Source organism: Asterias rubens, chromosome 16 (assembly GCF_902459465.1).
Source record: "Asterias rubens chromosome 16, eAstRub1.3, whole genome shotgun sequence".
In the NCBI taxonomy this organism is placed as follows: domain Eukaryota; kingdom Metazoa; phylum Echinodermata; class Asteroidea; order Forcipulatida; family Asteriidae; genus Asterias; species Asterias rubens.
The window spans coordinates 11,460,831-11,473,018 of NC_047077.1; the positions used below are offsets into that span (position 1 = coordinate 11,460,831).

The window sequence follows — 12,188 nt, forward strand, 5'->3', positions numbered from 1 at the left end:
CCTGATCCCATAAGACAACAATACGTCGGTGTGGCAGCAGAGATTCGGTCCCCCACGGAAAACATGGGTACACGTTTCTTCTGATAGCTGTTTTGAATCACCATCCTCCATCCAGCCCATGGCCACTTTTCGTGAAAAAAAGTAAAACATATAAAAAACATAAAATCCGCTTTTCTGCTATTCTGATATACCAGAAAAGCAGATGGCCCACGTTTCGTCCTCCATAACCAATGTGAAACCTTACTCGTACTTTTTAATATAATAGGTATTGCAGGGCCCGTCGCGACGGGCCGCGTCGTGTTATTTGCATCCAATAAAAAATAAATTTAGGCGCATACATACAGTGGAAGTTCAATTCATCAGTAACAGCACGTGAGTTTCAAAATATGACGTCACTCTCTTGATGATCCGCACGCTTTGTTGGAGCTTCGTTCTTCGATGTTACGTAACTTTGTGGCTGCTTCGTTTTTTAATTCTTTATCTGCGTTTAGGCAAAACCAATAAACCAAAATACATAGAATGGTCAATATTATGCACTTATTATGAAAAAGAAAGTGAAAATGAAATGAAATACTACAAAGTATATAACTTCCAAACTGGGCCCAATTTCATAGAGCTGCTTAAGCATAAAATTTTGCTGAAGCACAAAAAAACCTTGCTTAGTAAAATCAGACTACCGGCCAAGACCCCACTCAATTCTTATGCAAGTAAACAGTAGCTAAGTACCAGTCATAAGCAATGTATATGGGATGGAGTTTTGGCCAGTAACTTGTGTAAAAAAAAAGCAAGCTATTTTCGTGCTTAAGCAACTTTTCTGCTTAAGCAGCTCTATTGGCCCCTGTGCTGAGATACCAACCACCGATTCTTTTCAGAACCAACAGTACTTAAAGGCAGTGGACACTATTGGTAATTGTCAAAGACTAGCCTTCACAGTTGTTGTATCTCAACATATGCATAAAATAACAAACCTGTGAAAATTTCAGCTCAATCGGTCATCGAACTTGCGAGATAACAATGAAAGAAAAAACCCTTGTCACACGAAGTTGTGTGCGTTCAAATGGTTGATTTCGAGACCTCAAGTTCTAAATCTGAGGTCTCGAAATCAAATTCATGGAAAATTACTTCTTTCTCGAAAACTATGGCACTTCAGAGGGAGCTGTTTCTCACAATGTTTGATACCATCAACCTCTCCCCATTACCCATCACCAAGAAAGGTTTTATGCTAATCATTATTTTGAGTAATTACCAATAGTGTCCACTGCCTTTAAAAGATATTTACCCATGTGCTGCCACAAACATCACAAGACACACGGGATGTCCTATTATAGTTAGCGTCTGGATGGTCTGGAACCAATTTCATAGTGCTGCTTAACGGCAAGCAAATTTTCAAAAAGAAATTGATAAGGTGTAATCGTATCTTTCACAGGTTATCAAGAAAAGTAGGCGCCCATCTTGCTCTTCACCCGCGTTCACAATGTACTTGCATTGTTACGTCATTAATTTTCGTACAGTAAGTACCGGTAGGGTAGCACGCCCTTTCGTGTACTTACGGTATAAGCAGCGCTATTAATTGTAAATTTCCCAGTAAGCACAAAATCGTCCGTTAAGCAGCTCTATGAAATTGGGCAATGCACAAACAGCGCTAGCCTTATACTTACTTTCCAAGTGTCTTTTCATCATGGATACGAACCAATCTTCAAAATTCATCTTGATGACTTTAAATAACCCAGATGTCTCCGCCATCGTGAAAGCCATTGGCTCAGCCTCAAACACACCGCCGTAGAAAGCCAAAACACGGACAGTGAAAACAATCTTTTCTCCACCAACGATCGGGAACTGGACGTCCCAATTTTCCCTCCTTGTAGGAGATGCGTTCATCCTCCCCCATATCTTATTTCTTATGTGTTCTTCAAGACATTCAGTGACAAGATCTTGGTATTTCTCGCTGAGTTTTCCATCTTCTACCTCGAAGACGTTTCTATCATCAACAACAATTATGACACCACCACTGGAGTTTGCCAAAGCACTGATAAGGTTTGATAAAACTTTATCAAATATTTGTGTAATTTCTTCTCGGTCAAGGGAAAGGTTCTCACTTTTGCCTTTATCTTTGTAAATGAAAATAGTCTTTTGGAAAATCTGTAACTGTGCATTTGCGGTTGTTTTTAAGTCATGACAAAGTTGACATGCGGAGTTGGAGTGGTAGCGGTTGAATTCAAAATCCAATTGCTGCGATTCTATTGGTTTGGAGTGTCTCTCCGATAGTTGCTTGCGTATCAGAATAGCCAATGCTTCTTCAAAGTTCCTGACTACGCGCGTGACGTCAGCGGCAGCTGATAGCACGTGAAGGCTGTACTCCAATGTTATTGGTCGAACGGAAGGTGTCACGTGACAGAATAGATATTCTTCGTCTTGTGATTGGCTGCAGAACTCAAAAATATCCCAGTCATCAGGTATGAGCTTTAAAGCTTCTTGATCGATAATCATCTTCCATTGGTCAAGGTGCTTCGCTGTCACTTTTTCATGGAGGCCACTCTTTCTGGTGTGCCCCTCATGTTGTAAGTTTCGCATTCTGATGACACCACGCCTTTGGTAATTTGAGATAGCAGTTATTTTTCTGATGATATCTTCCTTTTCTTGTCTTAATTCGTCTTTCTTTTTCATTATATGTACGTCGATGGTAATTTGAAGCAGTTTATTGGCGGTTCTGTCGGCCATGTTCTGCACCTCGACAAACAAAATAGTAACTGTAAACATGGCGTTTGATGCTTTGCACTGTGTGAAGAATATGAGGTAACTACCCTGACGACGAGCAGAGTATACTTGTTCGAAACGTCGAGACCACACCAGGGCCCAATTTCATGGCTCTGCTTACCATAAGCACAGAATCGGCGCTTACGGAAGCAGGGAATTCTGTGCTTACGGAAACGTATTTCACGGGTTAGCGGCGAATTTGGGCTTCTGCGCTTGCGTACTTCACACGTTGCACGAGGCATTCTACGCTTACAAGGCTAGCACAGAAATTCGGCGCTTGTACGTAAGCGGGATCGCGATCGTAAGCGCAGAATTCGGCGGTAAGCAGAGCCATGAAATTGGGCCCGGCTCTTTTCAGAGCCAAACCCCCCTAAAAAGGGATATTATATTATGGTTGTACCCGCAAGTTTACTAATATAGGTTTTCTCGGTCAATTTCGGCAAATGAGCAGCCAATTTAACCACCAAGCTATTCTATTTCGCGCGACAATCGAATGCTACTGAAAAGGATCATTCGATTTCGTTTTATGATGAGTCAAATGTAATGTTGCGTCATTCGATTTAACAAAATATTCATTCAACTTATCAATTCGTCAAAGCAGCATTCAAATTCGCAGACGCTTCTTGAGGAAGGCACTAAAAACTAACCTCTACAGCGGTTCGGAACTTTTCGTGTGCTCTCGGAACATTCCGGCACGGTTCGCGACGACCCCCCACGCAGCAGGTTTGGGGAGTTGTTACATAAGAATGATTTACATTGTTAATGCATATGCAACTTCTTGAGGCGTGTGTGTCACGAAAAGGAATGCAATAGACTCAATTGAACAGAGTGCTAAAGGAATTTGACTCGACTCTAAACGAAATTGAATGGCCGAATTCTGCATTTGAAACGCAGTAACAACTGGAGAGGCAAAACAGCTTTAATTCGAACGCATGAAAATGAATTTGACTGCTCATTTGCTGAATTTGACCGAGAAAACCTATATTTAGGTTACTTCTTAGTAATCCTTAAAGTCCGGATTGCCTGCCCGGTTTCAGAATCATCTTCTTGGTTTAAAAAAAAACCTATAGATAAATGGAAGCAGATTGTGTATTCTAAGGCCGTGTCCGAAACGACGACTTCGGCTACAGCTACGTCTAGATCAGCGCGTCTACCAGTGTTGAAGAATAGCAGACGCGCGCGATCTAGCCGTAGCTGTAGCCGAAGTCGCCGTTTCGGACACGGCCTAATAACGGATTATTCTTCCTGCGCGGGGACATGACCGCTCCAAAATTGTCGGCAACAACTCAAAAACGCTACTATACCTTTTGAAAGTGGGAGATAGGCCTATCTACATTTATGATTAAAACAATCGAACGGTTCCAAAATCAACATGTATATACTTTGCCTTTCAAAAAGCTGGAGCTCCCCATTGCTCGTTAACAAGTCAGTATGCTAATAATTATTTTGAGTAATAACCAATGTTGGTTATTGTTATAAAGACCAGTCTTCCCACTCGGTGTATTTCAACATATGCATACAATAACAACCCTGTGGAAGTTTTAGCTCAATTGTTCGTCAAAGTTGCGAGATATGAATGAAATAAAAAACACCCTTGTCACACGAAGTTGTGTGCTTGCAGATGCTTGATTTCGAGACCTCAAAATCTAATTCTAAGGTCTCGAAATCAAATTTGTGGACAATTACTTCTTTTTCGAAAATTACGTTAAGTTCAGAGGGAGCCGTTTCTCACGGTGTTTTATAGGCCTACTATCAACAGCTCTCCATTACTCGTTACCATGTAAGTTTTTATGCTTAAAATTATGTTGAGTAATTTACCAATAGTGTCCACTTCCTTTAACGAGATGAGTTGAGAGAGCGAGTATATAATTATATCGGAGAACCGTGCTGGGAAAACATGGATGCAAGCACCAGGCCCGTCAGAGCAAGATTCTCCCGTTCAATCTATGGTTCCTGCTTTGAGTTGAGGCAAATTTAATTCATACAATGTTGAGTCAGGTTACCATCATGAGCGATGTCGCAATATACCCTGCTGTTCAATGACACGTACCCAGACATTGTTAGCATTTGTGAATATTTATTATGTTTATCTGTAATGAATAATGTTGTATTATGGGCTTCCATTTACCACTGTTGAGACGAAGGGCGAAGTGCATGTCAAGTTCAAAGGTGGAAATAAGAGCTCTTTCATTGCACGCAAACAACAGTATACACTAACAATACATTCCATGAACTATGGAAGTTGGAAATACCCGTTGAATTACATCTTTAGAAAAAAAATACCTTGAACAGTCTCTGTTTTATTTCGGTTTCGATTTTAATCTTATTTGAGCTTGTGTTAGAAACAACATGGCTGCCCGTGGCGAATTTGCTCCCAGTGATTTCACTATGGATATTCACATCACGCTTTCCAAGGCAAAACCGAGTAACGACGAAGCACTGCTGATGAAAACGGAGCGGGAGAAGTTTGTGCGTGCTGCATGCGCAGCCTTCAACTCAAAACAACGAGAAGTTCTGAAACTGAGAAATGATACCAGGGGTGTGGCACAGGAACGCATTGACCAATGGAGGGAAGGCACTTGGGGAGAACTCTGTAAGAGACTCAAGCCTCCTCAGTGGCAGAAGTGTCTCGATTTCAGTTGTCCCTCCTCGGAGTACTTGTATTATTATACCAAACCAACTTCACAACCGACCACTTTGAGTTATAACATCAGAATACCAACAGACACGAGTACAGAGCTTGTGGAAGGCTACCACCAGGTGATGACGATCTTGTCGAGGGGGGACGGAGGAGCGGCCACCGGTCGCCCATACTTTGATTTCGATGAACACTTACCTCAAGTCGAGAGCCCAGAGTTGCCAGAAGTTGCATCTAATGACGATCGATGTCATATCATTGGACTTTTAAAACTCAAATTGGGTGACACCTTCAACACACCGGAGTCTAAGACAGTCCAGTTTAAGAAGTTGAAAGACGGAAAGGCGCTGGCTGCTAACATTGAAAAACATGCATCAGACTACATGGGTGCATTCGCAAACCACGAGGGAGGTTGGATAATCGTGGGTATTGAAGACACCAATTGTAAAGTGATTGGTCAGGAGGTTTCTGAAGAAACAAAATCTAAGATTATAAGTCATCTTGACAAATGTATCAAACGGAAAATCTGGGGGAGTAAGCAGGAGGTTCCAACACGAGGGAAGCACTGGGACATCTTCTTTCAGACCTTGGGAGAAGAGAAGTATCTTGTTGAGATTCGAGTGAATCCTTTCTATGGAGGGGTATTTCAGAAAAAGCCTGAATCTTATATTTTCGAGGTTAATGAAGATGGAGAAAAGGTGGTTGAGGAAATGAAGTTTGGAGTTTGGATAGAGGCAACGATGCGGGAGAAATTAGCTGGTATGTATAGACAGATTGAACCAGGCAGGACTGGCAACAGGTATTAGGGGAATAAAAATAATCTGAAACCTCATCTCATTCAGAATGCCAGTACGGTACCAATCTTCCAGAGAAATATTTCCATCCAAAGCTCATACCAGTACCAATCCTCAGATAAATATTTCCATCTAAAACCTCACTGATTCTAAAACCTCGCTGATTCTAAAGTTTAAACTAGAATTAGCTGTTGCAAACTGCTTACCAACCAAAAGGACCTAAGCCTGTGCGGTCTCGAAGGCCGATTTTAAGTTCCAATCCTCAAGAGAACTAAAACTATTTTTTCATCTAAAAGCTTACTTATTCTAAAAAATGGTTAAAGTAGATTGATTCTAAAGTTCATAGCAGTACCAATCCTCTATAGAGCAATATTTCCACCTGGAACCGCACCGGTTACCAGTACAATCCCCCAGAGAAATATATTCACCTGAAAACTATGTTAGTAAACAAATTAGCAATCATCCAATTCATTATAACTCTTTTAACCTTCGAGAAAGAGTCTGCTATGGTCGAAACGGCAGCCCATTTTTTTAAATATGTTTTTTTTCATTTATACCCTCGGTCCTTTTGGTTGGTAAGTTGATTGCAACAGCTAATTCTACTTTCTCTTTTATTAATCAGATTGAGATGATAACTATCTTCCTCCCTTTAATATTTTAACACTTCATCACTGTGGCTAATTATTCTTTTTTCACCCCAGAGGAACGATGCAGTTACGAGATGCAACAGAAGTTTGAAAAGCTGAGTACTTACACAGCCGGTGGCTGCCAAGTGTTTGCTCTAAAAAACTCCCACAGAGACATTCAAGAAAGAATGTTTACAAGTAAGAATGGTATATATTAATTTTGCATCAGGATAAAGACAATTATTTGGTTTTGCCCTTTTTACACCTTTGTGTATTAGTTATACTCGGTACTTTCCTAAGTCCTCTAAAAAAACCACACATGCATGTTGATCGGGTAGGGTTCGAATCAACGACCTTTGCCAAGCTACAGCACATCTTAGTACACAGAGCTAGATCTGTGGCTTTATCATTTCCTATGTTTTTAGCAGTTGGTCGTGGGTTCTGTCAAATCCCACCAGTGGTATGCTTATATGGATTTTGTTCACAGGACTTGGGGAAAGTACAACAGTGCTTAAAATTCACATCAGTGCAAGGGCAAAAACAAATTTTTCTCAACTAGTATTTCATTAGCATACTTAATGCTCCAGGTGTAGATTAATCAAACAATGTATGTTATATTTTCAGTAAAGAAAGGTCTACACATTTGGCCAGAGACTTACAACAGTCTGGTGCATAACACGGCTGCTCCATTTCTCCAAAACGTCATCCAAGCTTTGAAGGACAGGTTTACGACCACTAAGGGAGTATGTGTTGTTTCTCAGTGTATACTCTCTGACATAGGCATTCGAAGACCTACAACGGCTGCAGGTGTAAAATGTGATGTTTTAGTCTTCACTGAAACTGATGTTCCATTTATAATAAGCTTAGGGTCATCAGAGGATGGGGAGCGATATTGTAGAAGAGCAGCAGCAGAGCTTGATAATCTTCTAACTAAACACAGCGGAGAAGGTCGGTTCTTCACGAAGAGCTGCTGGTGTGACCTCTCAACAGATCAAGACTGTATTCCAGGCCTCATTGAGAGTCTCCTCTGTTACCATCCTGCAGACAAACCAGCCAGCTACCACCAGATGCATCTCCAGAAACTACAAGTATTAGTCAGTGGCCTTGTCATCGCCATAGCAGCATTCACACCCGAGACTTACTTATACATGAACGACTTGATGGGAGTCCAGGTAATGAACCTCTTGACTCCATCTCAGCTCTTGGCTCTGAAGACGTGTCAGGAGGTCCCCTATGTCTGCATCCAGGGCTACCCAGGGACCGGGAAGACGGTAGTTGGCATTGAGAGAGCCAAGCAGCTACGTCTGGATGGAGCTGAGGTTGAAGAGGTCTTGTATATCCCATCAAATGTACAGATGGCAAAATATGTAAGGTGAGTGACCTGTCCAATAAATCTAGCCCCACATGTGTGGCCAACTCTCTGACAAAGAGTTGGCCACAGAGGTGGGGATTCGTCAGAGTTGGCCACATAGTTGGTGGGGCTTATATAAACCCAGCATCTCATCCTCTGAACAACCTCCCTCCTAAGAAGTTTAAGGAGGAGAAGTGATCATAGTGGCATCCTTGCATCCAGTAGTGCATTCTAAGAGTACTAGCTCGACAAATCAGCGACTTTGCATTGTTAACACTGAATGTCTGAAAAAGGGTTAGTCCTCTGCACCCAGCCCCCCCCCTCCTCCAAGCAGCGTCGGAGATTGTCCTGCATGTACCACAGCTAGTTAGAAATTATGCTTACACCAATTAGCAAAAACAACTGATGGCCTGTCCTAATTTGAGACAAACTCATATGAGTTCAAATCTAGATCCTGCCCGAAGTGATAACTCATGTGCCCTCTAAAAAACTCCTGGGTCATTATTGGCCCTGGATTCGGGTAACAGTGAGGCCCGTCCCTTTTCTGGGTCAGTATGACCCAATCTGTGTTAAATGACCCATCAATGGGTCAAACTTACTCAGAATTCAGGTTAACATGTCATTTTTGAAACCAGTTTCTGTGTCAGTTTGACCCCCCTCCCCCTCCCCCTCCCCCCGCAAAAAAATAAATAATAAAAAATGGGTCAGGTACCCTGCTGTGAGATCTGAGCTTGATTTCATGGCTCTGCTTACCGCTGAATTCTGTCCTTACGATCACGATTCCCCGCTTACGTGCAAGCGCCGAATTTCTGTGCTAGCTTTGTAAGCGTAGAATGCCTAGTAACGGGGAATACGCATGCGCAGAAGCCAAATTTTGCCGCTAACCCGTAAGCACAGATATCCCTGCTTTCGTAAGCGCTGATTCTGTGCTTACGGTATGCAGAGCCATGAAATTGGGCCCTGGACTCTGGCAGCCCGGGACTATTCAAAGAGCAGGCACTAGGTTTGAGATACTACCATTTATATAATTGATGGAAACTTCCTGTTTTTATTCTGCTTTCTCCTAGAGAATTGACGTTTCCAAAGAACTCATCTCTACATGGGAGTAAAATTTGTCTCTCGGAGGCATTTAAGAACATCATCAGGAAGTTGCAAGATGGGACGATGCCTCAGACAGTCAAATACCTAATTTTGGATGACACACAAAACTTACTCAGTAGGAGAAATGTTCCAGCAACAAACTTAGAGGAAGATATTAAGAATTTCACACCGGATATGAAACGTCTTGCCGTGAGGAAGACAGAACTGATGGGGCTATTGAGACTTGAGAACCATCATGTAGACTGGTTGAGATGTGTTTGCATCTGGGTTTGCACAAAGCAAGACTCTAAGATTGTGATCATATGCGACGAATCACAGAGCCTTGAGAAAGAACATTACTACAAAACATTACAAGAATTCATCAAGGAATCAAATGGTTCAACAGTGACGTTGAATGTCGTCATAAGAAACTCTGAAGAAATTACCAAGTTCTTTCAGCATTTCGTCTCCACAGAGGCCTACGGTGAACTCCCAACAACAGCCCATGACTTCAAGGGTAAACCACCTGTTCTAAGACCAACTTTGTTGTCAACAGAATCACTGCACAAGACCATCAACAAATTTATCTCTATGGGATACAGTCCAAATGAGATTTCCCTTATTCGTCATGATAAAAGCGACGACAGAGCTGCACCAGACAGGTGTATGACAACACCACAGCAAAAAGAGTGCATGACTCTGTACCGAGATATAAACCAACAGTTGATAGAGATGGGTATAGGAGACAATGGCATACCACACCCACAAGTCCTCCATGCTGTACTCTTTTTTTGCCTTCTCACACAAGAATTACTAGTAAGCCAAGATGGTGATCAAGATGCTACATTTAAAATCAGCCTCGCATCATCTTGCTTTGCGAGAGGAGAGCACGCAGTGACTCCTCCAATCTTCTTGCAACATCTTCTTGGTGATAGAAGTAGATATGATGCCCCTGTCAGGGATGCTGTGGTGTGTCTTTTAGAAAAGAAATGGCAGTATCTTTGTACACTTTACAAGACGTTTATAAGTCAAGATCATCCCCTCTCGACTGACGAAGATCTGTTGGAGGAGAGAAAAGTTTCCCTTCTCGGGTATGGGACACAGAAGCTAACAAATCTTCAGAAGTTGTATGTTATTTCTGAGTTTCTTTTAGGTCCTGTTACAATTCCAGAACACGTCTTTCGCATAGTTGATGTCCAGCATGCAGGTTTCTACAGCTTGATCCTTTTTCACATTCTCCCAAATGTTCATGCCATACAAGGCACACACGAAGTCCCTGCGCGTGGCCAATGTATACGTATTGAGAGTTTAGAAGGTTTTGCAGGGCGGGAGAACCAAGTGGTGATTGGCTTAATGCCAAATGAAGATATACTGAAGAGATACAGATATGCAAATTATATAGCAGCCTTGGTATCTAGGGCCAGAACCAAGTGTGAAATCTTGAGTTTTGACATTTGTTTATTCATAACCGAGATGAAACGTGATAAGATAAAATTGAAAATGATCGAAACATACTTCGAGGATGATGAAGACGGCTCCTCTGAAGATGACAAACTCCTGGCCATGATGGGTTTGATCTAATCAGATGGAGTCTGAACTGCTCAGCCAAAATCATAACCATGCTTAATATTAAACCTTCTCTGAGATTACCCGAGTTTGATGGATTCAGTGTGTAAGGGGAAAGTGGAACCATACATGTAGCCCTGTGCAATTTCATAGAGCTGCTAAGCACAAAAATTTGCTTAGCATGAAGTTTCTTTCTGGATAAAAACAGGATTACCAACCAAATTTCCATTTGTTGCATATGGCTTGTTGCTGGCATTCAGCTGTTGTTTTCTTATCCTGAAAATCACGTGGTTGGTAAGCCTGTTTTTATCAAGGAAGAAATTTCATGCTAAGCAAATTTGTGTGCTTAGCAGCTCTATGAAATTGGGCCCAGGAGATGAGAACAATGTGACCACAAAAAACTGTTTTGATGGGGAAAAAAACATATGTGCATCATATGAATGTGTTTAGAGGACTAGCACAGAAAATAGTAAAACCGGGACAAACTCAACACATTCAAAAAGCTATGAATATCAGAGCTTGCTTATCAGAGTCTTAACTTTGAGCCAAAAAATAGTTCCGTTTTTTCCCCTTATACTACTGAAGGCGCTTACTGTAGGCTCCTATAGTAAAGGAAATACAGTTTTGTCACATATTAGGATAATTGTCCCTTGGAGAAAGGAGTAGGATTTTTGTTTTAATATTTTTTGGTATAATAAGTTTTAAATAATAATACAGAAAAATACAAAATGACAAACCAAATTAAAGACATTGGACACTATTAGTAATTGTCAAAGACCAGTCTTCCCTCTTAGTGTATCTCAACGTATGCATAAAATAACAAAACTGTGAACATTTCAGCTCAATTGGTCATCGAAGTTGCGAGATAACTATGAAAGAAAAATCACCATTGTCACACGAAGTTGTGTGCATTTTGATTTCGAGAAATCAAGTTCTAAATCGGAGGTCTCGAAATCTAATTTGTGGAAAATTACTTCTTGCTCGAAAACTACGTCACTTCAGAGGGAGCCATTTCTCACAGTGTTTTATACTATCATCCTCTCCCCATTACTCGTACCCAAGAAAGGTTTTATGCTTATAATTATTTTGAGTAATTACCAATAGTGTCCACTGCCTTTAAAGCCATTGGACCCTTTCGGTTCAGAATAAAAGTTCACAGATTTACAAATAACTTACAGGGTTTACATAAGGTAATGGTGAAAGACTTCTCTTGAAATATTATTTCATGAAATGCTTTACTTTTTAAGAAAACAGCAAAACAATATAAATTCTCGTTAACGAGAATTACGGATTTATTTTAAACGCATGTCATGACACGGCGAAACGCGCGGAAACAAGAGTGGGTTTTTCCGTTGTTTTCTCCCGACTCCGATGACCAA

The 12,188-nt window shown here is 41.2% G+C and overlaps 2 protein-coding genes across 2 annotated transcripts; one reads left to right on the forward strand and one right to left on the reverse strand.

The window, feature by feature from the left end:
• Positions 1 to 392: 392 nt before the first annotated feature.
• On the reverse strand, positions 393 to 4,702 carry LOC117301113. The gene is made up of 3 exons (XM_033785000.1): positions 4,573 to 4,702; positions 1,659 to 2,721; positions 393 to 481 (listed from the first exon to the last, which is right to left on the reverse strand). Exons 2-3 carry the CDS (start codon positions 2,716 to 2,718, stop codon positions 393 to 395), a joined length of 1,149 nt encoding a protein of 382 aa, XP_033640891.1. The 5' UTR covers positions 2,719 to 2,721; positions 4,573 to 4,702.
• A 201-nt stretch (positions 4,703 to 4,903) lies between these two features.
• LOC117300695 (schlafen family member 13-like) lies at positions 4,904 to 10,968 on the forward strand. The gene is made up of 4 exons (XM_033784433.1): positions 4,904 to 6,151; positions 6,888 to 7,010; positions 7,437 to 8,184; positions 9,231 to 10,968. Exons 1-4 carry the CDS (start codon positions 5,104 to 5,106, stop codon positions 10,822 to 10,824), a joined length of 3,513 nt encoding a protein of 1,170 aa, XP_033640324.1. The 5' UTR covers positions 4,904 to 5,103; the 3' UTR covers positions 10,825 to 10,968.
• The last annotated feature ends 1,220 nt before the right edge of the window (positions 10,969 to 12,188 follow it).